The 27,903-nt window shown below is 42.1% G+C and overlaps 1 protein-coding gene across 3 annotated transcripts in view; it reads left to right on the forward strand.

Annotated features, from left to right (window-relative positions):
* PNPLA4 (patatin like domain 4, phospholipase and triacylglycerol lipase) overlaps window positions 1-27,903 on the forward strand; it is a 42,178-nt gene extending 14,275 nt beyond the window's left edge. For all 3 annotated transcript variants that reach the window (XM_075915329.1, XM_075915316.1, XM_006114120.4), the window contains exons 5-9: window positions 477-571; window positions 722-857; window positions 14,608-14,673; window positions 21,169-21,321; window positions 27,061-27,903. In XM_075915329.1, the coding sequence (XP_075771444.1) occupies window positions 477-571; window positions 722-857; window positions 14,608-14,673; window positions 21,169-21,321; window positions 27,061-27,192 (582 nt within the window). In that variant the 3' untranslated portion in view covers window positions 27,193-27,903. The remainder of the gene's footprint in view (window positions 1-476; window positions 572-721; window positions 858-14,607; window positions 14,674-21,168; window positions 21,322-27,060) is intronic.

The following is a 27,903-nucleotide window of genomic DNA, read 5'->3' on the forward strand; positions in this document are numbered from 1 at the left end:
AGTCTTTCTACCCATTTGCAGAATAAATTTTATGTGCACCAAGACACGTGTGGATATGCATCACCAATAGTAACACACATTGCCAGGTGTACCCGGCTGTGGGCACTCTGCTAATGAGCCCGACTGGCCTGGGTGGCTGCCCAAGTGCTCAGGGAACACTTCTCTGGGATTTTTCTTTCACCTGGAAACATATACTATGTATATAACTTACACATTATTTTCCACCACACACAAGTGAGGTGGGTGTGCTGTAAAGTAGTTCTTTATCCACATCTGGTTTATCTGTAATGGGATATGAGCAAACATAGACTTTATCAATTATCTTATAACTCGTTTTTGGTAAAGTGTAAATTCTCATCAATTAATATTCTATGGGAAAACCATTTGTTACACTACAATTACCATTTGGTGTAATTCAGGTACATATATTTTTTATTAACAATAGAATCTTTTAAACTAAACATTTTAATTTTCAGGAATGTGAAGAGTTTACCTATAAGTTTGCAGATGAAATTAGAAAACTGTACTTTGGTGCAGCAACACCAGGTTATGATTTCATGACAAAACTTAGGTATGTATCTTAATATACTTTTCTAAGTTAAATTCAATATAAAAATCAAAATAAATGAAAATAGTGAAATTCAGCTTTCTTCTTCTGAAATATTTCAGAAGCTGTTCAGTAATTAATTGTGAATAATGTTAATCATTTTCTTTATTACAGGGCAGGTATAGAGTCTTTTCTACCGTCTAATGCTCATGAGATAGCAGAGAATCGTCTCTATGTATCAATCACCAACACTAAAAATGGAAAAAATCATTTGGTTTCAAATTTTGGCTCCAGGGAAGACCTCATTAAGGTAACAAAGTTGCATATCACCTCTGTAAATGAAATGAATGCCTGTCTCCTCAAGTTTGGGGCATCTTTTTTTTTTTAAATTAATTGGACTAATTCTTTTTACTGACTTGAGTAATCTGATTGGCTTCAGTGGGATTGCCAAATAAACAAGGCACTCAAAATTATAGAAGCTTAGTAACACCATTGTGGTTAAGGTTGTGTCAACTTATGTTTAAAGATAAGAGCTTAAGTCTTCTAAAATCAACTTACTTAATTCAATTCCTTTCAAATGTGGTGTGCCTCATGACGGTGCAGAATAAGGTTAGTGACCCAGAGTTGGGCTAGGAGTCCAGAGATACAAACCATGAAAAACACTACACATTTTTCAAAAAAGTTTCTAGGTAGTGTGGCTTTGTAGCAGTAGTTCAAACTAGAGCAGTAGTTCAAACTATTGATGTGATGCAAATCAAATGGTCTATTGAGTTTTACCCTCAGTTGTGCATAATGCCTGCTAAATCTTTGCTGGACCCAAAATGAGAACAGTATTTAAGAAAATATATATTATGTTCAGGTTGCATCAACCATACAGAAAAATCCCTACAAGATTTCCATTCCTGCAATTTTATGGGCTTTAAAGTTCAACTCTTGTACAGGCAGTCCCCGGGTTACATGGATCCGACTTACATCGGATCCCTACTTACAAACGGGGTGAGGCAACCCCGCACTAGCTGTTTCCCCCAGCAGACTAGGGAGACGCGAAGCTAGCGCCTCCCCCAGCAGACCAGGGAGACGCAGAGCGGCTTTTCTCAGCAGACACCTCAGCTTGAGAATAAAGGACTGAGGGAAGTGAGGTGTGGGAGAATAAAACTGAGCTCTGGAAAAATGTTTGGCTAGAGTTTCCCCTACAATATGTACCAGTTCCGACTTACATACAAGTTCAACTTAAGAACAAACCTACAGTCCCTATCTTGTACGTAACCCGGGGACTGCCTGTATATGAAAATAGCCATACTGAGTCAGACCAATAGTCTAACACAGTGTTCTGTCTTTGACAGTGGACAGTCAATGCTTAGAGGGAGAACAGATCAGAGCAATTTATTAAGTCCTCTACAGGGCATTCTTACTATAAATCACCTTGATATACATCCGTTCCGTACTAAAGTTGTTGACGCTTGTAGGAATTGATGTGTTATAGTCCTCTCATTCCCCGCTTTAAGTTGCACGCACACAAAATATTGCGCAAATGGAAGTCAGCTACAGGAAAAAAATCCCAGATTTAAGTTGTTTTGCTATAAGTCCAAGTTTTTTGGACCATATCTTGGACTTCTAGCAAAGACAGCCAGTATCTCCTGACATCCAGTTTCATCTTTGGACAGCCAGAGGTTTAGGGACTTCCAGAGCATGATTACATCCCTACACATCTTGGCTAGTAGCTATTGAGGGTAGTTATCCTCTATGAACTCACTAATTTTGGCCTTCACGACTCATGGCAGTGACTTACACAGGTTGGCACAAGTACTTCTGCTTGTTTTAAATCTGCCTGTTATTTTAATCAGGTGACTCCTAGGATACATCTACACTGTACACTTATTTCAAACTAAGCTATTTTGGAAGAAATACTTCAAAACAGCTTATTTCAAAATAGCACGGCTGCACTACAGGGAATCCTCAAAATTAGTCCAAGGCAGGCTTCCCTAACGTGGACATGCTACCTCGATTTAGAGCCCCAGGATGCACTGCAGAGTAATTACTTTGAATGGCGCTGGGGAGGAGCTATTTCAAAATTGCAGCAATTGAGCGTCCATACTACAGATATTCTGAAATAGTTATTTCGGAATAGGCATTATTCCTCATGTAATGAGGTTTACAGAAGTTGGAATAAGCCATCTAGTATTTCAGAATAACAGAATTGCTGTGTAGATGTTCACATTGTTATTTTGAAATAACGTGAGTACAACTGTGCTGTGTAGACGCACCCCTAGTTTATGTTGTGCTGGGTCAGTCAGAGATCCCCTTGAGGCTGTCACTCGATGTGGTGAAATACCACTGAGCCAATCTTCCCGGGTACTTCTTTTATTCTATCTTGCTAAAGTAGGCCCTCTGGGCTCCTTCAGCACTGACAAAGAGTTGGTTCACACCCTATGCAGAATTATATAGACGTTGAAATCAGGTCAGCTCTGGGAAGGCTCAGTAAAAGGGACATGTGACAGCCTCCAGGTGCACATAAATCTGTCCTTCTCTATATACAGTTTTATACAAAACAAGCCCATATCACCTGCCCTCTTTCTTATGATAAAAGAGATATGCACAGATGCTCCCCTCCTCTACAGGTAACAATTGTTTACAATCGGTTTATTAATAGTCAAAAGTGATATTATGAAGTATAAAAAGTAGGATTTAAGTAATTGTAACTAATATCACACAAAGTAAGTTACTAAGCAAAATAAAACACCTCAGCTAACCCTAACACACTAAAAAAACTTGTTACATGATATTCTTGCGCCGACTATACGTCCCGGATTTTCCGGGACTATCCCAATTTTAAATAGTCCTGTCCCAGTGTCCCCATCAGGTAGTGAAATATCCAGAAGGACATTTTGGTATTGGTGCATATTTATGCAGTGTTTCTAAATGTCCTTCTGGACATTTCACTACTTGATGGGGACACCGGCCACTCTGCCACCCGTTGCCCCAGGGCCGCACGACCCCTTCCTTCCCTCCACTGCACTGCCCCTGGCACGTGGAGCCATTAGTCTGGCCTTTCTGGGGCGTTTGGCGGACTGGTAACATTTTATTTGCATAGTTTCACAAATATGTAATCGATATGCAAATATATATAAAATATTGCCAGTCTTCCAAAAGTTTGTGAATGGGGTTGCCGGTCCACAGTATAAAAAAGATTGGGAACTATGCACTGGGCTAGGTGAGGCCAAGGACTGTGCTACACTTGGCCAGAGGAGGTATTGTTATATTCACACACCATCCCATACTCCACCTTTTTCTAAAATAAAAAATTGTTTTTTTTCTGCTGCCTGAACTGTTAAATTGAGAGATACCAATAACTGGAGGAATCACAGACCTTCTGGAAACAGATGGTTTTGACTCTTGAATTAACACTCTTCAGGTCATTCTTAAATATGTTATTTAGTCGCAAGCCTCCACCTAAAATAAAAGGAGTTATGGACTGAGTTGGAGGTTGACTGTCGTGCTAATTCTTCTGCTGTATTCACAACAAACCTCCCCTTAAAATAAAAACATGTTATATTTTGACAGACGCAGCTGGTTACAAGTAGATAGTTTGGGGAATGTGCCAATGCCATTGTTGTTAGTGAACACCCACTGATGTTTCTGTGCAGTAAAGATTTAATAACTCATGTTATTAGCAGCTGGTCTAACCAAAATGATTGTTTCTTCAAGTGGGAACTACAGAGGACTCTGTGGTAGGAGGACAAGAAAGGGATTGCTGTTGTTGAGGTAGTAAGGAAATAATGATATATAAACAAACCGGCTACGTCTACATTGGCCCCTTTTCCGGAAGGGGCATGGTAATTTTTGAAATCGCAATAGGGAAATGCGCGGGGGATTTAAATATCCCCCGCGGCATTTAAATAAAAATGTCCGCCGCTTTTTTCCGGCTTTTAGAAAAGCCGGAAAAGAGCGTCTACACTGGCCCCGATCCTCCGGAAAAAGCACCCTTTTCCGGAGGATCTTATTCCTGCTTTAAAGGGGTCAGAGTCTCTTTTTCTCAAACATAAAACTATCAGTATTTTAGAACAGAAATCCCACCTGTGATTTCTCTTGCCATCCCTGGCCAAAATCCACTGTCCAACCATTCTGAGTCATGAGTCATGCTAAGTATCTACATGTATCTGTGCAACTACAGACATGACACCTGGCACATGGATTGGTGCTTGAATTGTTCCATAAAGTGGCCGTGGCACAGCCAAGAGCTAGCTGCTGATCCACATATTCATCATTCTCGCAATGAGTAGTTGGTCCTGCTTCCTGTGTGTCCTCTTTCTCCAGGAACTTCTGGAGCAATCTCTCCCCATGGAATGTGTCCCTGTCTTTCTTGGCTCTCTTAATAACAAAGTGCTGTTTGTGCCTCCTTAGTGGTCCTCTTTCTGATTACATTATTAGCTAATTGTGGCATTCAGGCCCCTAGGTGAGAGGGTTGGCCCAGCAGGTGTAGAAGTGCCTGCTGATGGAATGAAACAGTAAATTATTTATATTGCTTTGGGACAGGGGAGGAGAGAATCTCTATTTTGCTTTTTTTTTTCTGTATTCAAGCTACAACATTTTGGAATGCTTATATAGCATTCCTTCATGAATTCTCATGTATAATCACTCTCTTATATACCATTGGGAAACCCATGCATGCATGCTGGGGAAAGTAAAATCAATTTTACTGTAATAAAAGAAAAAAAAGTCATGTCTGAGGAATATTTACCAGTGTGGGCTTAGACTGTGTTTCATGCAAGGGAAGCTTTCTCGTATTTCAGAAATATGAGAATGGGAAAAAAATGTAATTTTCTTGCAAGTGACAGGATCCGATCAGTGTGTGCAAAGAACATACTGATTGTGAAGGGATTAACTTGCTACAGGTGTGTTTCCTTGGGGCTAGGTCTAGTAGCTGGTTCCCCATATAGCATTCCTTGCTAACAGTTACTCGGTCAGTGTAGAAGTCTCAGTTCCCACAGCTTGGCCCTCCATCCAGCTCAAGCTTTCCTCCACCCCATCTGAGTTAACAGAGATGCCACTAGACTGAAGTTAGGTTGGATTTACAGACAGTTTTCTGTCTGTGAGCTGTGTGTTCCTTATATCATTTAGCTCAAGGGGTTTCACCCCAACTTCCTCAGTGACTGTTGGGGAGCCCAGACCCTCCCTGGTCCCAGAGCTGGAATCCAGGAAAGCTGTTGCTCAGGGGCGGGCAACAATTTTTGAAGTGGGGAGTCATTTCACAAATCTCTAAAGTGGTCTCGGGCTGCCCTGGAAGGGGCGGGATCTCAGTTTGAAGAGGTGGAGTCAGGAGACCATGCTCCCCTGCCCACGGGCCCCTGTTTTGAGCAGCTGACGATTCCCTCTGGTGCCATGCACCTCTGGTGGGTGGGGAGAAGACTTCACACGCTCCCTGTCCCCGGTCTCAATTGCTCTCAGGGTGAGGGAGCTGCAGGGCAGCTGCAGGCCGGATTCAGCCCATGGACGCTCTCTTACCCACCCCTGCTGTAGCTAATAGCCAAGGGTACGTCTACACTACAGCGCTAGTTCGAACTAACTTAGTTCGAATTAGTTAATTCGAACTAAGCTAGTTCGAACTAACGCATCTAGAACTAAAAACTAGTTCGAACTAGCGTTTTGCTAGTTCGAACTAGTAAGTCCACATTGAGTGGACTCTGAACAGGGCTTAAGGATGGCCGGAAGCAGTGCCGGCAGGGCATAAAAGGAGGACTTAGAGCATGGAGATACTGTCTCAGGCTAGCCGAGGGCTGCGCTTAAAGGGTCCCGACCCCCACCCCGGACACACAGTTCTAAGGGGTGCCCCGCTTGCAAAGAAGTTCTGGCTTGGAGTGCCCTGAGTGCCCACACTGGGCACATCACACCACTCGGCCATCAGCCTGGCTGCACTTGCCGCAGGCTGCCATCTGGGGAGAGGGAGTAATTGGGGGGCTGCAGGAGAGCTTCCACCCCCAGAAGCCCGCAGAGCCAGCCCAGTCCTCCCCATCGGGGGCTCGTACCCCATTCCTCCCTCACCTCCTTCCACTTGCCCTTCCCTAGCCCCCCTTCTTCTTGATGTACAAAATAAAGATAACGTTTCTTCCAACATTGACTCTGTCTTTATTGAAAAAAACTGGGGGAGACTGGGAAAAGGAGGTGGGAGAGGGGAAGAGAAAGGCTGGGAGAGGGGAGGGCAACTAACATGATCAGGGGTTGGGAACAGGTCCCAGATGAAGAGAGGCTACAGAGACTGGGACTGTTCAGCTTAGAAAAGAGGAGACGGAGGGGGGACAGGAGAGAGGTCTCTAAAAGCAGGGGTTGGGTGGAGAGGGTGCATTCAGAAAAGTTCTTCCTGAGTTCCCATAAAGAAGGACTAGAGGACACCAAAGGAAAGGAATGGGTAGCAGGCTTGAAACTAGTAAGAGAAAGTTGTTCTTGGGAAAAAAAAAGAGCAAATAGTTAACCTGTGGAACTCCTTGCTGCAGGAGGCTGTGAAGGCTACAACTAGAACAGAGTTTAAAGGGAAGTGAGATAAAGTGATGGAGGTTGGGTCCATGGAGTCCTATTAGCCAGAGGGTAGGAGTGGTGTCCCTGCCCAAAGTTTGTGGAAGGCTGGAGAGGGATGGCACGAGACAAATGGCTTGGTCATTGTCTTCGGTCCATCCCCTCCAGGGTCCCTAGGGTTGGCCGCTGTGGGCAGACAGGCTACTGGGCTAGATGGACCTTTGGTCTGACCCAGGACGGCCATTGTAAGCTCAGGGCTCAGTGTCGGGGGTCTCAGTGGACCCCCTTGATTTTCATGCACACCTGGTCCTGGGTGGCCAGGCTGGCAGCTCTCCTGCCCTAGACGGCCACTTTCCTGTGCCTAGTGCGGAGATCGTGGACGAGGTCCACGATGTCCGCACTAGCCCAGGAAGGTGCCCGCCTCTTGCGGTCCAGGGCAAGCTCCCGGGAGCCGCCAGCCTGGTCCCGGCAAGAGGGGGTGGGCTGGGGGGCATCGGGTGGGTGGCTCTGTGCCGTGCCAGGTGCAGGGTCTGCTAGCTGGGTGCTGGCAGGCTTGCACCTGGCACGGGCACCGTAGCCAGCCCGTGCCCCTTTAAGGGGTCCGGGGCCGGGAGGGGGGCATAGAGTTTCCCTGGTGTTGGCCAGAGTGGCCACCAGGGAAACCTGGGGAGGGCTAGCCTCCCACTAGTTCGAACTAAAGGGCTACACAGCCCTTAGTTCGAACTAGCTAGTTCGAACTAGGCGTTAGTCCTCGTAAAATGAGGTTTACCTAGTTCGAACTAAGCGCTCCGCTAGTTCGATTCAAATTCGAACTAGCGAAGCGCTAGTGTAGCGCATAGGAAAGTTAGTTCGAACTAACGTCCGTTAGTTCGAACTAACTTTCTAGTGTAGACATACCCCAAGATCTGCTCCTCACACCCCTTGATGTTTCCCTGCACTTTTCTATCCTCCAAACAGTGATTCTCTTCCTGCAGGCCTCTTCTGCTACCCATTTCTTGGCTTTATAATCACCACCCAGCCCCTCCCCAGCTCAGCTCCATCATCAATTAAGCTTGGCTGTCTCTCTCAGAAGGTGTTGCCAGGACTGTATGCCAACAGTCTCCCTTCAGGGCCTGTGAGAGGTAACCCTCATCCCAATGACTTAGTAGCTCATCAGTGAATGTAGTATAGGGGTTGGCAACCTACAGCACACATGCCAAAAGCAGCACGTGAGCCAGTTTTCTGTGGCATGCGGGCAGTAGCTCAGCCCTGTCCCACCCCCTGCACAGTGGGGAGCCTGTGCTGTGTCTTGAGCTTCAGCCATGCAGCTTCAGGCTGGAGCACAAGCTCCAGCTTCCTGCTGGGGGAAGGGAGGCAGTAGAGGTGTGCGCACAGCCTGGGCGTGCAGCTCTTGGAAGCTAAGGGGTTAACACCCCCTCTTGTGCTACTGCCTGTGCTTCCTGCTCTGGGATTGAGGCAGGGCTGAGGCTGCTAGGCAGATTGGGGTTAAGCAAACAGTTACATGTGGGGTGCCGGGCCCAGGCTGCGCCATGCTGCTACCCATGAGGTGCGGGGGGGGGAGGAGTCCCTTCCCCAGAGTACCTGGAGCTGTGGGCTGCAGGTGATGGGCGAGCCCTGGGCAAAGGACTGGATCAGGCAGGGAAGTGACTCTGCCCTCCCCTCCCCCCAGCTCCTCCTTGCTCTAGCGCTGCTCCCAGGAGGCTGAGAGTCACAGTGCTGCTTTCCTTCCAGTGAGTGCACTGAAGAGAACAGGGATGTGGAGCGGGGGAGGAAGGAGGATGCAGGAGGAGGATAGGATGGGGCAATGCAAGGGGATCAGGCTGCAGGATCATGGGGCTGAGGGGAACAAGGCTGGAACAGAGAGATGTGAGAGGGGTAAAAGTTTCTTTTGCTGAAGCTGTACTTTCCTTTACTCCCCACTCTTTTGCCTCCCTTTCCTCCCCTCCCCCATCACAGCACAATCCTCTTTGCACCTTATCATTCTGTGTGAATGAGAATTTCAACCAGTTTGCATAATAATCAATCAGTCACAAGGGTATTGATGTGTAGCTACAGTAGAGTCTCAATTATCCGACCTAAATGAGACCAGAGGATGGTCGGATAGCAGAAATGTCGGACAATATGGAATACTAACCAAAAACATTAGTACAAATATGTATAAACTCAATTTATTACTAATTCTAATGAAAAAATAAAAAATATTTCAACAAACAAAAATAGAATTTACAACAATTTTCTGAATATAAAAACGTTTAAAGAAATGTTTTTAAAGAAATGAGTGATCAGGGGTTGTTTTGAGGCGTCCTTTCTTTTCTTCCTGGCAAGATCACGCCAGCATCTGAACAGCAGTAAGTCTGTAGCAGTCGCTTCTTCTGTTGCTCAATGTAAATTAGTGCTGCGTCGAGAGCCTTCACTCCCTCACTGTGTCTCAATCTATCCACTTTCTCTAGTTCATCTTCCATGTCGTCATCATCACCACGATTCACAAAGTCAATTAAATCTTTATCAGTCAACTCTTGTTGCTCATCTTTTTCCATCCATTCCTGTACGGCATCATTGCTTACAATCTTTACAGCCAGGAATCTGTTTCAATAATATTAAAAGATTTTCACAATTTTCTTGACTTGTTTCTTCATTACATTCATCTTCATTTATTCTTTTTTTGGCATCCGTGAAAAACTTTTCCCATGATCTTGCCAGTGGGTTTTTTTTTTCATTTCTTTCCAAGCTTGTGCAACCCCATAAACAACATCTTTCAGGTTTATTTTTTTCAATTTATCTAGCATGCTATTTCTATCGTCAGTAACATCTGTAAGTGATTTAAGAAGCCGCCGTCGATATATATTTAAAGGTTCAAGAACATAGGTTGACACAATGAGGTGACATTTGGTGGTAAAAAAATCACTCATGTCTCCATCCTTCAGTTCATCTGCATTAAGATGAGATGGCGCATTATCAATAACCAAAATAGCTTTCATTTCTAGATTTTTTGAATTCAAGAATCTTTCTACCGAAGGAACGAATTCATTATAAAACCAGCTTCGAAAAATTTCAGAGCATACCCATGCATTCTTTTGGTTTTTATACCAAACTGGCAGTGCTGTAGGAGCTATGTTTTTGAAAGCATGTGGATTTTTAGATTTTCCTATTAAGGCAAGTTTGAGTTTATGGTTACCTGAGGCGTTACTGCAGGCAAGAATGGTCACTCTTTCTTTGCTTCTTTTAAAGCCAGGAGCTGAATTTTCTTGCCAGGAAGACAGAGTTTTTGATAGAAGCATTTTAAAATTTAGGCCCGTTTCATCACAATTGTATATCTGTTCATGCAATAACCCTTCGTTATTTACAAGAGACAGAAAGTGTTCTCTAAATTTAATAACTGATTCTGAAACTGCTGATAACTTTCCTCTGCAGATGTTGAGCTGCCTCACTCCATAACATTTTTTCCAATGATCTAGCCAGCCTGTACTATCTGTAAAGATGGCTTTTCCTTATTAAATGCATTATGAAATGCCAGTGCTTTTTCTTGTAGAATAGGTCCAGTTATTGGCATGATGTTTTGTCTTTACTGAGTGAACCACAAAAATAAAGCTTCACTCACCTTTTCATACTCACATTTTTTCATCATCTTTCTTTTTTTTCAGACCTTAATTTGAAGCCCTATCAGAGCACCATTTTTTCGATGTCATTTTTTTTCTCTTCCAATCGCCAATGGTAACACGCACCACACCATATTCTGTCGCCCCTTTTTGCATAGTTTCACCTTTATCTAGTCTTTGTAAGGCTTCACGTTTTTGTTCCATTGAAACAACTACTTTCTTTCTCTTCATTTGCCATGCTGATAAAGAAATTTCAATCTACAGTACTGGTATCATCAAACAAAAGCATTCATGTGCATGGTGTGGGTGTGTAGCGCTGATAGTTGTACACGCTGCATTCTTATTCGTCAATTCGTCACATTGGCAGGCAGCACACGATGGTGGGCGGTGCATCGGATAAGACAATGTCGGATAACCGAAGGTCAGAAAATCGAGACTCTACTGTATTTGGCTACATTCTCCACCCTCTCACCTTTTCTGCTTTACTTTCCCAAGCCCCTCCTGCCCCCAAACTCTCTCTTGTACCCCCACCCACACCCTCTCCTGCTGCCAAACTCCCTTCCAGACCCTGCCTTCCTGCACCACATCTCACGCTGAACCTCTAATTTTTGTCCCCACCCCAGAGCCTAAGGGGTCCCTAAAATCCACTAACCCTGGCACCCCAGAAAAGTAAATCTGGCCTATGGGAAGCCAAGTACCTCAATCCTCCCTGTCCCTTCCCCTTGCCTCATATGGCTGGAGTGCCAGAAGAGTGAGGTGTGTCAGTCGGGGGCCATATCCGTGAGGGTTGCGGGTTTTGGGGGGAGTTTTTTTGCTTCTCATTTATGTGGTCCCCAGCTGATTTTTAATGTGGGTCAGTGGCCACTGACCCAAAATAGGTTCCACACCCCTGCCTTTCTTAAATAAAGAAAACATTACAACCTTTTGGATGGGACATAATTTAATATTTTATTTTTTAAATTAAGTTTGATAAACTTACATGAGAAAGTTAAAACACCTAGTCTGTTTAATAATTTAAATTAAACCATTCTCCCTAGCTTCAGCACTAGCAAAATGGCTCAGGCATAATTATGTAATTAACGGCGAGTTTCTATTAGCAGCTGGTAGTCCGTGGAAAGTTTAGGATTGAGACAGGTGGTCCACAGGCTGCATGATGGAAAGAGCTTCTCCTTCCCTCCTGGGAGAACAGCATAGCCCAGGGCAGGATGGTTAAATCTTTGCATGCCACTTCAGAAAAGATGATGATCCCTGAGGTAGTAGTTTAGTAACCTACCAGAGGGTCTCAGAAAGTCTCTACAAAGAAATCTAAAAATTGTATTAAATTCCTGCTTTATAAAATATTGTCATATATCACCTTTCAAGCACGGGGAAAAAAAACAGGGCAAAATTAACACATTTTTGGATTAGAATGCAGACTAGTGTATATGGCAGAGTCAATTTCTTCAAACTCTTCCTCAGCATGGAAAGAGAAAATCTAAGGTGAGGCTTGGTAAAAGAATGCCTGCTAAATGAAGAATCGAGGAGAAAACACAATGAAAAAATACTTAAAATAGACATTATTATTGCTCTATGGGATAATTGCTACTCAAAGCATGTATCTGTAGCGTTACATAGACATTGCCAATACAACAAAAAACTGTAACTGCAAAAATATGCAGCACTCTGCCTGTTAGCTTTTAACAGTTATGGAAGGTTTAACTGAAAGCCAAGTTTGAAAAAAATTATCCTCTTGGCATCCATTTTTGAAACACAGTGGCAGATATGGGCTTAGGAATGGATATTATCTGAGCAGCATTCAAAATGGAGGGTGTCCATCACCTGATCTGTCATCTAAGAAGAGACCCAGACCATCTCCAACAGGATCTCTCCCGATTTCTACCCATAGCCGAGTCAGCCATGGTGATAAGCCTGGCACATCGGGCACGGCGGCATCGCACTCTATATCCTCCACGAAACCGCCGCCTCCGGCACCCCGAGTAGCTTCGGTACTGCCAGCAACTAAACCCTCAGCACCAAGGGATGCGGTACCCAGGGCATCTTTGGCACCAATAGTGTCGGCACCGAGCACCATTTCGACACCAACCCGGGAAGTGGTGTGGGGGCAGACACTGCGCGGAGGAAGCAGCACTGGGCGTACCGGCACTGTCGAACGTCTCCCACCGCTCCATTGTCAGCGACACTGATGTTCGGGCACCGTCTATACCTGTGCACCAAAGCGCGTCTCGCTTGCCCATTTTCTCGCCGGCACCATCGCCATCCCCTCCGGCACCGTGCTCCCTGAGCTATCTCCGAAGCCCTCATAAATCTCCTGATCCACCAAGGGATATTCTATCTCCCTTTCTTGCGGCATTTCCCCGCGCGAGATACTAGACTTTATAGACAAAGCTCCTTCTCTCCTGTGCCTTCAGCAAGTTCATATCATCGATCAAGATCCCCTGGTTCCCCACGCTTACATCACTGGCAGCGTCACCCATCTTACTACCCTGAGAGACGATCGCCCTTGGATAGATAGACTCGTCACTCGGACAACTGCTATCTCTGTGACCCCCAAAATAGATATTCCTACTACTACCGTTGTCGATCACATTCCCATTCTTGATATGGCTACGACTCGGCTAGACATTCACCTCTCTCTGCTCCGTTTACTCCACCACACCGGAGCACACCGCCTCTTTGCATGACTTCACAGGTCTCTCACACGCCTCCCGATGACCGACCAACCGAGATTTCGGCACCGAGCTTTGCCGGAAAAAAGCGCCAGTCTAGACGCGGATCTTTCAGAAAATAAAGCCTTTTCCAAAAGATCCCTTATCCCTTATTTTAAGAGGGATAAGAGATCTTTCAGAAAAGGCTTTATTTTCCGAAAGATCCGCATCTAGACTGGCACTTTTTTCCGGCAAAGCTTCATGCCGAAAAAAAGCGGCAGCCATTTTTATGCTTCTGAAGCGGGGGAGATTTAAATCCCCGCTTCATTAGCAATTGCAATACGTCTAATTTGCATCCCTTTTACGAAAAAGGGATGCAATCTAGACGTAGCCGGACTGTGTTATTTCAGAATAACGTTAGTTATTCTGAAGTAACACTTCTGTGTAGACATATCCTTGCAGTAGCCAGTGCTGAAAAGTGTAGTCAGTTCTCTAGGCATGTGCTGCATTGCAGTGTATTGCTCTAAGCTGGAAAACTACAAACTGTTGCCTTGGGAACTGCACTGCTCTTGTCATTGTTGACTAGTTATATGCTTGATGTGAACATAACGACCCTGATTATTGTAACTACTGTTATCAGTGAAAAGGATTGTAATGATAGATCATAATAGTTACAAAAATTGCTTAGTAGAATGCAAAGGTATTATTTTTGACTGTTTTTTCCCACGAATATCTCATCACATATTGAGTTATATATTAGGGATGAAAGAGGTTAGCTGTTTAAAGGGGTAACCAATAAGCATGAGCTTATCAGTTATCCAAATGATTACACGCTGTTACTAGACTCGATCCGGGGGAGCTGGCTGCCGCAGTACATTGCTGTCTCTGAACTAGAGGCAGCAGGCGGGAGCTGGTACTTACTTGGAGCCAGCTGCACCACGTGCTACGTACAATCAACATAGATTTAAATGGATATTAAATTGTGATTTTGCAGCACGTAAAAGAATAAAATAAATCTAAAATTAATTTTGATTCTTCTAAAGCAAACATAATCGATGTGTACTGTTTGCTATCTAAGATTGCCATTTGTAACTTAACTAAAAAAAATTGTGAACTCTTAATCACATTTGACATACTCATCCCAGTATTTGCTATGTATTGTATGCTTTTAACAGATATTTTGAAGTAGATGGGACTAACATATTGAATAATTATTACTGCATTCACCAGTAAAGATTAAATGACACAGAAAAGGAAATATTAATATTTTCAGACTAATTTTATGTTCACCTTTTTTTTCACTCCTCTTTAGGTTCTTCTAGCCAGCAGTTTTGTGCCAGTGTATGCAGGAATTAAACCAGTGGAATATAAAGGAGAGGTAATACTGTGATGTTTGAGGACTTGGGTATTTAATTATAAAAACACTCTTCATTTGTGACATCAAAATCTCAAAATGGATTTTAGGGCATGGAAGGAAAGGGAGAATCACATGTCCATTGTTTTGTTTTATATTTGTTGTTTATTTTATTCTATAGATAAAAGATCACTAGAGGAAGTCATTGCAATTCATTCTTATACAAACAGTGAACACCAGAGACACTTCCAAATGCATAGTGATAGTGACCTGCAAGCAGCATTCTTAAAATGTTAATACAATATATAATTGCTTATCTAGTCTGATGAACTAAGTACTGGTGCTTGACTTTTTATGTCGTCGGAGTGTGGAATGTAGTGGGCCATCCAGTTAAGGTCTTTGTTTAAACCTCTATTATAGGTGTTATGTTTAGTGTTTTTTTCCCATTGTATCTTTTCCACAATATTTTCAGATAAATCATTTTGCCTGTCGCTGAAATACATTCATATTTGATAGGTTAGTATCTGAATGCTAAAAGAGAGTTTCAGTTCATTTCTTGTGCCAAAAATCTGGCTGGTTGTGGGAATGATGTAGTAGTACCTTGTAAAATTCAACTCCACTGACATTATATCTGACACTTAAGAATACCACCTTGGCCAATAACCCAAGTCAGAGGCATCAGATCATGATGAGAAGTCCCACTGAAATTCAATAGAAGCCTCACTCTTTGCCAGATGGAGTCATTTGGTTGTTGATCTTGTTTGTACAGTTCAGGATACATACGTTGATGTGGAATGCACCACTTCATCACTTGAATGAAATGAAATCTCTTTGTAAATCTAAGGCTTCACCTATGCTGTACATCACTTGTGCTGGCACGTAGAATATGTGTAACAATGTGCCACAGTGGAAAACGAGCTACATCTACACTGTCAATGAAAGGCTCTGGCGGGAGCAGAGGGGAAAAGCTCCAGCAGTAGGGATCTGGCAAAGCCTTTCCCTGCTACTGGAGTCTTTCCCCGTTGCCCGAGTCTTTTTCTGTAGCACGGAAAGACTCCAACAGTGGTGAGAGAGCAGGTTACTACACTCCTAAAAAGAACAGTATAGATGGAAGCCACTGCTTGAGAAACTAAAAAAACATGTAGGTTATATTTTCTGTTACATACACACACAGGTTTCAGCTATATCTTTACTTGCCTAATCAGTCCCTCGATGTCTGCCCTGTTCTTGAGCACTGCTAGGGGACTAGGTGTGTATATTCTCTACATGCTCCAGTAAGAAGTTTGCAGTGTGGATGTATCTTAGGTTTTTTTTTCAGTTCAGAAGTAACCTAATGTTGCTCAGTAGTGTTGTCCCAGAAGACTTAAATCCCATTCCTGTATAGCAGGGGTTCTCAGACTTAATTGCACCACAACCTCCTTCTGACATGAAAAGCCCAGGAGGGGAAACCAAAACCTTAACCTGCCTTAGCCTCTCTGCCCTCGAAGGGTGGAGTGTGGGGGGAAAAGCCAAAGCCTGAAGACTTCAGTTCTAAGCTGGGGCCTTGTAACCTGAGACCTCCCACTGAGGGCTGAAGTCATTCTCAGGTTTTGGCCCTGGGCCCCAGGACGTCTAACAGCAGCCTTGGCAACTTCATTAACATGATGTCACAACCCACTTTGGGGTTCTGAACTGCAATTTGAAAACTGCTGCACTAGAGAAAAGGTAGTCACTGATGTTTGCTTATATCTTGAAATGTGCACCTCCATTGCTTCGTGATCATTTCAGACTTTTATGTAGTTCTGTTCTCTCAATTCAGAAGCTAAATCTGTGGTGTACTTCAGGTGTTTAGGAGTACTGAGTCTTCCGCCTGAAACTTGTCACTGATCTGAAGTGGAGAGCTTCAGAGACAATTTCTTGAGGAGGAGAGAAATGGCTACTTAGCATTAAATGTAGCCATCCAAATGTAGTGAGTCTTCATATTCACACTAATCTCGCTCCCATCTTCAGAGATGATTGCATTTGATATTGAGGGGAATTTACAGGCAATTAAAGAGTGTAGAGACTTTCACCCTGTGCTCCAAGATATTTAAAGAGTGGATGAGATGTACAAAAATTTTACTACTTGGTGATAGTTCTTGGCTCATGAACCAAAGCGTGTAACTCTTAAAGAATGGCTCTGCAGAGGCAATATATTTAGAGAATTGCATTTACTAGTATATATAGATTCCATTAAGCCCAGCCCTCATGCTTTACATCCTCAATTTGAGTTTCTGGTTTGGTTTTCATTGCACACTATTTCAGAATTTCCCCTATCTTTGCACATTGAGCCTCTTACAATAATTCAGAAATTTTTGTATTTTCAATCGGCATTCTTAGCTCCAAAGATACTGTGGATAGGGATTGTGATGCTTATGTCTGTAGGATAAAATTATTTGTAATTCAGCCTCTTGTAAAAGTGTTGTGTCTGGTCTCTCAGATGTTGAAATCAGTTTTAAGGAAGGGTATTTTGCAATATAAACAGAATTTTTAAAAAAGTTGAAAGTTTGAGTCGTGAAAGTGCAAGAGATGTTAAACTATTAGAAAAATGGGAATTTAAAGAAAATGGAATATCAGATTGTTATTAGAGGTACAGTCACGTAACTAATATGCTATGGACACAATCCAGTTCTGGTGAACCAGCAAAAAGACAACTGTCACAACACGTGGGCATGTGAGTATGGTAGCAGTCTTCTGGAATTGGCAGTTTTAGAGGTGGCTACAGATGAAAGGCAGATGGGTTGGACCAAGGGCAACTGCCCTTTTAGAGTTGAAAAATAGGCTGGCACATAGCAGAGACTTATACATGACGGAAGTAACTGTGCAGCCAAATGATGGAACATAGAGATGGAACAGCTGCTGAACCCAGTTGTTATAGCCAGAGATAATGCTGTTAATCATCTCATTGATTGCCAGGGTCTTGTAATGTAAGGACTGGTTTCACTTCATGTGACAAAGGCTATAAATTATTTCCTGACAAAGTAGAACTAATAAGCTCCTTTTGAAATCTGTCACAACCACTTTTTCTGTGACGGAACCATAGAGGTGTCTTCATCTGCCATTAAGTTTACAGAAATTTGTGTTGTTTTGCACTTGAATAATGGGCACTTACAACTGCGAACATGCCATCAGCTCATTCCTACTGTGAGGACTTGACACCTTTGTTTTTTGTGGAAATATAATTTACAATTAGAAAAATAACAAATTTATAATGTTCTGAAAATTCTTTCAGACAAATAAAATTATTTTTTGGGGAGTTGGGGGGTGGGCAGAGCTTTACTCACATCTCCCTCTAAGCACAGAATAACAAATTTAGTCTAGGTTAGCAGGCCCATAAATTCTGACATTGATTTACACTCTAGCTGTCAAATTAAGGAAGATAATTGTGTAGCTCAGGTTAATATTTAAATATTATAGTAGTATGGCAGTAATATGGTACTCAGAACACTGTTAACATAATGAAACAAACTGCTGTAATTAAATTGGGAAACTTAATATATTAGTACTAGAAGATTTACCTGGTGTTGTTTGAGTCTTTCAGAGCAAGAGGTTTCAGGTATGGAGGTGTGGGAGTCAGGACAGGGACTTGGGGATGTGGGAGTCAGGGGGCTGGGTTGTATGGGGTGTAGGACTCAGGGCAAGGGGATGGAAGGTTGGGAGGGATTACTGTAGCCACCCATGATTACAAGAGTAGTGCTGCTAAGCCTGCCTGAGTGACTTCTAATGGAAAGAATGGGGCTGGGCTGACTGGCAGCTCAGGAGGAGTCTGAGGACAGAGGGGGCACTTACATGGGCCAATGACTGGCAATATGGAGAGCCCCCAGCCTCAGCTGGCCACTCTGTTCTTGGTGCAGCCGCCACCCTGTGGTCACTCTGCAGTATAACTGTCTCCCATGCTTGCTGTCCTCTGTGGTCATTTCGGAGCATAACTGTCCCTCCTATCCGACCCCTCCTTTTCCATTTTATGGAAAACAATCGAATTCTAGGTGTAACAGCCACCAGGCAGATTTGAACCTGGGACCTCTGAAGTAGAGTATAGGAGCCTCTACCCTCTGAGCTAAAAGCTAGCTGGCTCCCAGCCCATGCTGTAGAGGTCTCTTGATCTTAACTGTTGCTGTGGTACCGCTTGCATTGCTCAGTAACCACACTAGGTGTGTGGGTTACATAGGCACACCCCATTTTCCTGGCACAACCAAACTGAGACCTTCCTTTAACTTAAGAGAAAGATGCATACCTAATTTGGTGATCCATTTTTTGAAGACCTGATACTCATCCCTCATCAGCATTCTTTGTCATTGATTTTTGTAGGCAGAATGTATGTGCTTTTGTCCTTTGAATGGTGTTATCCAAATTGTCTTGGTGTTGGGCAGGCAAAGAATAAATGGCATACTATATTATATTTTTTAAAGATTGCTGAGTGCTTTATGTAACAGTGGGTTTTTTTTTACATCTAGTGGTTTACCTTTAAATTGATTATTTCAATTGTTGTTTTAATAGTTAATACTGGACTTTTGATGTATACATTCTGGTCAGTGTTCAATTATTTGTTTGAGAACCATGAATCTACCTCCAAATGTATATTGGTACATACACACTTGATACTAGTTTGATGGTGAGTTGTATTAGAGCACTATGACACTAAACACTTTTTCTATGATAGGTACCAATGAGCTGCTTCTCTGGAGATGAGAAGTCTCATGAGTGAAGTAGACGTGTTCTTTTACATTGCCAGTGTGTGTGTGTGTAGGGGAGGGGGAATGAAACAGGTGGCACAACGGGGAGTTCTGGCCCCAGCAGTGACCGTGGAGCTCCGGCCCTGGCTCTCCGCCCCAGCCCTGGCTGTGCAGCATGGCTAAGAAAGCCACGGAACCAGGTGGCTGTGAAGCTCTATCCTGGCTGTGGAGCTCCAGCTATGATACTTCTCCCTAGCAGTAGTGGGACTGGCAGCATTTAGAGAGCTGGGGTAGAAGCAGGGGCAGGCTGGAGCCTAGTGGCAGCACAGGCCAGGAGGGGAAGGACTTCCTCTGGTCTGGCAAATCTACTCGTTCAGGACCAGTCAGGTCCTGAGGGTGCTGGACCAGCGAGGTCTAACCTGAATAAAGCCCTGCTATATCTTAGAGTTGTTTCACTGATACTTGCACATACTTATACAGAAAACATTTCTCTTGTTTATATATATTGTACATGCACACCTCTACAAGCATGCAAAATTATAATTATTAGTATTCTAAATTTTGTATAATCTCTGAGGCATTTTGAGGTTTTTATTTTACTGATTTTACTGTGTTCATATTAATATGCTAACTAAAAAACAAACCAAAATTAGCACTGAGTCAAGATTTCAAGACAAGTTCAGAATATCAAACATTTACTAATAAAGTAAATCATGTTTACAGTGTCTCCAGTGAACAGTGAATTCTTTGTGTTGTTCAGACTTTAGCATTTTGTTTCATTGGATATTAACAAAAACATAACGCTTTTATAATGTGCTAAGAAAGACAGTATGTATTCAACACTATTTTTTTAATTTAATTTAATTTTATTTTATTTTATTTATTTACGTATTTATTTATTGTGATCCAAAGAACCAGTGATCAAGGTTAAGCTCTTTTCAACACTAGAGCTGGCAAATACTTGGTTTTTCTGTCTGTTAGCAGGTCTGAAAATTTGAAAAAATATTTGATTTGGGTTGAACTAAATTCAAAACTTGCCAAATAATTGGCAAATTAAATCTTTTTCAAGTCTCCCATAGATGAATATCCTACAGAACTGATATCCTCTTTCTGCCATAGTTACTGTTCATTGTGAAAATATTACTGTAGCTTGGTAGTTAGGACACTCATCTATGATCTGGGATTCCTAAATTCAAGTACCTGCTCCAGTGACTACTTAATTGTTTATACACAGCGGAGAGATTATCACATATTTCCTCCCAGAATATCCCATGGTCCAGTGCATAAGGTTCATCTCTGCAATGGGAGAGAACAAGCTCAAATCCCCTCTCAGTACCAGGCTGATGGGAAATTTAAGCCTACGGGCTCATCTAGACTACGGTAAAGTGTCGAAAGAGGATATGCAAACTCTGCAGGAATTTGCATATCTTCTTCCAGTCTCACTGTCGAAAGTGAGAGTAGTTTAGACGTCTCTTTTTCGGCGAACCTCCCCCCCCTTGTCGAAAAGCTGCTCTTCCTCAAAAAATGAATTCTTGCTGAACTTGCGTATCCTCTTTTGACACTCGAGCATAGTTTAGATGAGCTCTGGGTCTCCCACATCCCAGGTGAACCCTCAAAGTATTGGGTAGCACTTATAAGGGAAAGGCTGCTTCTTCCTCTATCCAGAAAAATATATTTAGGAAGAAAACTATTCATTGAACTCATGCAAATTCCATGAATTGTTTTGGGTCGACCAAAATTGCATTTACAACTACTAAAATATTTACTCTGAAAAATTTCACCCAGCTCTAGTCAGCATGTAACAAAGTTTGCTTTTTTTCCCCAATAGAAATGGATTGATGGTGGCTTGACCAATGGCCTGCCTATTCTACCTGTGGGACGAACACTCACTGTGTCTCCTTTTAGTGGGCGATTAGATATCTGTCCACAAGACATAGGACATGTTGATCTCTATATTAAAGTTGCAAAGCAAGACCTAATGGTAAGTGACCTGTTTTAGCTATTTTTTGTGATCTCTATAAAAAATAAAAATGATTATACTTAGTTTTATGTGATTTTTTTTCAAGAGCAGTTTAGAGAGTTTAGTACCCAACACCTATTGACATTTATGGAGTTGAGTACCTAACATTTTTAGTTGCATTTTAAAAAACAAAGTTTTGGATTTTTACTTTATAAAAAATTAAATTTTGTGTTCGGTGGGCATAGGCTACAAATGCCTTACTATAGAGCAATGTTAAAAAAGAAGTAGAAGAAGATATAGAAGTTATCCTATCTCAGTTCAGTTTCTCCAGCAAAGGCCTGGGAAAAGATTAGCGTGTCCTACAGCATTCAAAGTGGAATAATTATAGCAGAATAATGTGATTCTTATTCCAAAACACTGCCCACACAAGGACCTGTTCTGCAGTAGCTATGCCAGAAGGAATGCTACCTCTGAGGTATAAAAATCCAAGACATCCAGGATGTCAAAAAAGGACAGCTGGCAGTGTGTATTGAGCACACACACAGATTGTCCAGGACAGCTACATCAAAAAAGGATGATCATGGGAAAACCTGAACAGGCGGTAACCTTATGTTTGGTTACTTACCAGGTGTATGAAGCCTAAAGTCCTTTTTCATAGATCAATAAGGTCATTAGATCATTTGATCTGGCCTATGTATTACAGGTCATTAAATTTCACCAAGTTACACTTGCAAAGAACCCAGTAATTTGATTTGGCTAAAGCATAAATTGTGTTTGGCTAAAATATGTCTTCCAGAAAGGCTTCAAGGTTTGACTTGAAGACCTAAAGAGGTGGAAAATCTGTCATCCCCTTGGTAGTTATTTTCAATGGTTAATTACCCTTACTTTGAATACTGTGAAAGATTTGCATTTGTCTGACTTCAGCATCCATTCATTGGTTCTTGTTATTCCTTTCTCCATTAGACTACAGAGCTTTTAGTACCAAGTATTTTATGTCTCTGCACTTGTGTTGTGCTTAGAAGGAGGAAAATCAATGCACCATGTTTATTAAGAATATAGTAGTAAAGCAGCTAGCATTTGCTTCTAGACAATCACACACACTGACCCACCAGTTGATATTATATTTACCTGTCTACGGTCCATGTCTCTCTGGTGGCCAACCAGATTGATCATGGATATGAGCAGGGCTCCATAGCTCTGGGCCGATGCTTCAGTCTTGGCAGGATGTATCCAAAATTTATGACAAAGCAGCTCATTTTTATAGCAGTTTTCCTTCACTGGGATCAGTAAGTTTCACAGCATCATGCTCTAATTAATTGTAGTTTGACCAGTGCTTGTTTTCTTAAGTTGTTTTCATATCACAGCTATTTTGTCCCAATTGATAGATGCTTGCCTTATCTTTTAGCCTCATCAATCTGCCCTTCATCCACATCTCGATAGGGATATGCAGCCATCACCTGGCACTTTTACGTCTGTCCTTGGTTTCTCCCTAAAACATCTGGCCTGGTGATGGCCTTAACACTTAACTTCTAACACACTTCTAATTCACACATACAAAACAGAATTGATTTCTTTGTTACACAGACACAATATGTACAAGAACATCAAATCACAATTTAAAGAAAACAATCATCATACCCTTTTATTTATTTCACAATACTAATTTTAAAATGTAAAACAAAAGCCATAATAATCTATTCCTACCTTAGAATCAGGTTCAGACACAAAATTCTGGCTGGTGTACCTTTACCAATAGTAAGATAAAAGTCCTTTCTGCTTTCAGAAAGGGTGGCTGGCAGGGTACACTGAGACACATTACATTGCATAAAGCTACATTTTAGCTACATGGCTGCATGTGTACTATAATGATGTCACCCCTCAATCTTATTTTTGATGAATTAACCAGGTAAAGTTTGTTTAGTCTCTCACTGTAAGACTTTTTCTCTAGCCCTCATAAATGTTGTGGCTTTTTTCTGCACGCTCTCCAGCATTTCAATATCTTTTTTAAAATGTGGACACAAAATTGAATGCAGTATTATAGTATATCTTGCATGTATACACAGCTAAAGTCACTTCGATACTCAATACTGCCTGTTTATACATTCAAGGAACACACACGCTCTTTGCCAAAGCATGGTACTGCAAACTCATGCTGAATTGTTTCTATATCATTTTCATAGTCACTAATTTCCAGGATACAGTACCCAGCTCTGTTGTATAGCCATGTTCCCAGTTCTTTTTTTTCCCTAGAAGTATTACCTTCCTTTTGACTGTACTAAAACACCTTTGGTTTGAATAGGCCCACTGATGAAGAGATCCAGATTATTCGATATAATTGCCATCTTCTCATTATTTACTACCCTGAAAGTTTTAGTATTAAATGCAAATTTTATCAGCAGTGATTTTTTATTTACCTCCAGATCAGCAATGAAATGTTGAATAGTGTCTGGATTAGTTCTTATCCCTGCAGAAATCTACTAGAAATGTCCCATTCAACATGAATTCCCCAGTTAGCCAAATCTTAATACACTTAATGTCTACTTTATTGATAATGTGTGCTGTGAATTTTTCATCAGAATGTGGAGCAGTATTAAGTCAAATGTTACAAATCAAAATATATTATGTCTATACAGGCAGTCCCCGGGTTACGTACAAGATAGGGACTGTAGGTTTGTTCTTAAGTTGAATCTGTATGTAAGTTGGAACTGGCGTCCAGATTCAGCCGCTGCTGAAACTGACCGCCAGTTCCGACTTACGTACAGAATCAACTTAAGAACCCCAAGCGTCCCCAAGTCAGCTGCTGCTGAAACTGATCAGCAGCTGATTCCAGGAAGCCCGGGGCAGAGCAACTCTGCCTCGGGCTTCCTGTAGTCAGCCGCTGGTCAGTTTCAGCAGCAGCTGACTTGGGGACGCCTGGGGCAGAGCTGCTGGGTTGCTCCAGTAGCGCGGCTCCTCGGCGCTACTGGAGCAACCCAGCAGCACCCCATCTGCTCTGCCCCAGGCATCCTGATTCAGCCGCTGCTGAAACTGACCAGCAGCGGCTGAATCAGGACGCCTGGGGCAGAGCAGCTGGGGTGCTGCCTGGTTGGTCCAGTAGCGCTCAGAGCGGCACTGCGGGACCAACCGGCAGCGCCCCAGCTGCTCTGCCACAGGCGTCCGGAGAAAAGCCTAGTCTGCTGGAGGGGGGGGGGGGGAGGGGGAGCATACTAGCTGCGCCCCCCCCACCCACACCCCAGCAGACCAGGAAGATGCAGGCGGCGCACCGAGACGCACCGCGGTCCCGCCGCCTGGGTCCTCTGCTGCTTTGCTCCCAGTCTCCCTGGTCTGCTGGAAACCAGCAGACCAGGGAAACCGGGAGCAAAGCCTCTGAGGATGCCAGCAGCGGGACAGCCGCGGGGCTTCTGGGCTGCTCCGCTGCCGGCTTCCCCGAGGCGTTGCAAAGCTGCGGAGGGGCTCGGGCAGCGGGGCAGCCCAGGCACGCCTGGGCTGCCCCGCTGCCCGAGCCCCTCCGCGGCTTTGCTCCGCGTCTCTCTGGTCTGCAGACCAGGGAGACGCGGAGAAAGCCCCGGAGTACACGGATGGCAGGACCGCGAGGTCCCGCAGTCCGTGTCCTCCGGGGCAAGCCCCGTTCGTAACTGCGCATCTGACGTAAGTCGGATCCGCGTAAGTCGGGGACTGCCTGTACAGTTAATTTTATCAACTAAACTTATAAGCTCTTTTAGGAATGAAATCAGGTTTGTTTGAAAAGACATACTTTCTGTAAAACCATGTGGACTATCAATATTTATATTCCAATATTGTAATGCTTTATCATTTAAATATCATTTTCAATTTTCTATTATTTTGACTGAGATCAGGCTAAGTATCTATAGTTACCTGTCCATTTGCCCTTTTTGAGTATAGGCACAACATTAACACTCCTCCAATTATATGAATTTTCCCCCTCTAACAAGACTTATGTCAGTGGGCCAGAGATCTCCCTAGCCAACTTTTCAGGACACATGGGGTCAAGTTATTTGTGATTGCTAATTCAAAAATTCCTGGATGATTATATTTGACTAACTTCCTTTGTTACTAATGGGCTGGAAAGTACACCATCAACATGTGAAATGATTACTTCATCCCCTTTCTTTCAAAATACAGAACAAGAATATTTATGGAACTTTTCTACATCATTATTAATGATTTTACCATATTCATCTAGGAACAAGGCAGCAGGGGGTAGTACACATTTCAGTGATTTCTTTTGTTCCTATTATACTGCAAGCCAGACCAGTGAGGGATTTGTTGTCAATTGCCCATAACCCTTAAATGCTCTGCTGATGAGGCTAAGCCTGAATACCGACAAACCATGCATCGAGGATCCTGTAATAAGCAGCTCTGAACCAGCAACTCGGATTCCAGAAGCCTGCTGCAGTTAAACCCCAGCTTTAGTTATAAATTGCAAAATGACCCCAACACTCCTCCCCAATTTGTTTTTCCGAAAAACATGTTCTCTGCAATGTCCAGTTCTTCCCCGGATCATTCATTGGAATAATGTATATTTTGTTCCTCTGAAGATACAAATGCATGGCTTTATCTCTTTAACAGATGCTAGAAATCATGTTGATCCAAACACAGTAGTGGTTTAGTATAGATTGAAAGTAAAACAAGTTTATTAACAAAAGGATACGGAATTTTAAGCGAGTTCAGGTGCAAAAGGCATTGTTAGAAATGGTTACTACCAAATAAAAGTGAAAAATGCTTTCTAATGAATAAGCTGCAATATTTCACCAAGAATCCATCTAGAAAATAAGATGATATTGATCAACTGAGTCATCTATCAGAGATGGTATAAATAAAATTTGGTGCTTCCTCCATACATGCTAAAGAGCTTATTTGGAGGACTCTTTTTTCTGTGATTCTGCATCTGTGGAGTTTCCCACTGACGTCACCTCCTGCTCCACAGTTGTGTTCCAGAATCTCAAGTATCCCTTGAATCAGTTTCTATCTTGATACAGAGACAATGCTGATCATTTAAAAAAATGAAAAGTCTAGCAGCACCTTAAAGACTAACAAAACATATAGATGATATCATGACCTTTTGTGGGTACAACCCACTTCCTCAGATGACTGGAGTATTAGAAGTCCAGATCCAAGAATAAATAAGGGAAGGGGTGGGGGAGGGAGGAAAAGAAAAAAAAATAGCAAATTGGATAGTTTTGCACTTGGATAGGAAGATGATGTCTGTTTGGATCTGTGCACGTTTCTTTGTGTAGTTGATGGATTTCCACTCCATATGGCTGAATATGTGTCTGAATCTGCAGACAGCCTGGAACAATAGTTCTGGAAGTTTTGAACTATCCTATTCAACTTAGATAAGGCAACAAAGACTTGATTATTCCATAGTTGAAACATTTGATTATTTATTTGAAATGAAAGGTAATTTTATTTTATAATTGTACTGCACTATTTATTTAATGTGTAGGAAATAAAATATATATTCAATGATTTAATTATTTAAGCTAATAATATTCACTATTGAATTTAATGTTATTTCTAGTTTTATTTCTTACTGGATTAATTAAATTATCTACACATAAACACATCTTTACACTATTAGGATGATCAGCTGGTGTCTTGAATAGTCTTAGATTTTAGGAAACATCATTTATCTATCCTGAAGAGTGTTAGAGGATAGAAAAAGACAGAGAAAACAAGAAATCAAATGTAATAGTTTGTCTTCACAGTTATTTGACTTAAAATACTTCTTTGTTGCAGTTGTCGGTGGCCAACCTGGTAAGACTTAATCAAGCTTTATTCCCACCAAGCCAGAAGAAGATGGAATCACTTTACCAAAATGGATTTGATGATGCAGTACATTTTCTATTAAAGGAAAACTGGTTTGAATAGATTATGTGCTTGGAAAATTACCAATGTCTCTTGGTTGTCAAAACTAAGTATACGTGTTATGCAGAATCCAAAAGATTGCTGCCATGATTTTTGTTTATTAAAATACAAATGTCTTAGGTATTGCATCTGTCAAGAAAATATATAGGTGCTTTGCCTGAAATTTGTCAGCATGTCAAAATGCATAACTATACTTACATAGTAAAAAGATCTGCTCTTTCAAATATGTGTAATAGTAAAATCTATTAAAATTAAAAGGTTTTATTTTAGGATGCATGGTTCAGACTAGTGTATTGCTTTGTGACATACTGAAAATGAGATTGCTGATATTAATCATATAGGAGGTACTCATTCATTTTGTGTCCTGATATGTGTGCTGTATTTAGTTCTCTTAAGCTTTGAATACTTGTGTACCTTCCTTGTTAATTCTATTTTTGTGCACAGCAATTGTAACTCTTGAAGCGTGAACTCTTGATTACAAAGAGACTATATTTCTTTAATTATAATACATATAGTTTTTTCACTATAGAACTTCTTGTCCTTAAAATTGGTTTCAGAACTTTAAAATCCTGAAAATACTCCATCTCTTTCAATATTTAAAAACTTTTACAAAATGTGTAAAATATGTTAGAAGATTGAGACAGATATAATTAATTTTATTTGTGCACTGGTTCTTTGTCTACTAAATTTTAATAAACTAATTTATTTTTGGAA

The sequence above is a fragment of the Pelodiscus sinensis genome, chromosome 1, assembly GCF_049634645.1.
Source record: "Pelodiscus sinensis isolate JC-2024 chromosome 1, ASM4963464v1, whole genome shotgun sequence".
NCBI classification, from domain to species: Eukaryota; Metazoa; Chordata; order Testudines; family Trionychidae; genus Pelodiscus; species Pelodiscus sinensis.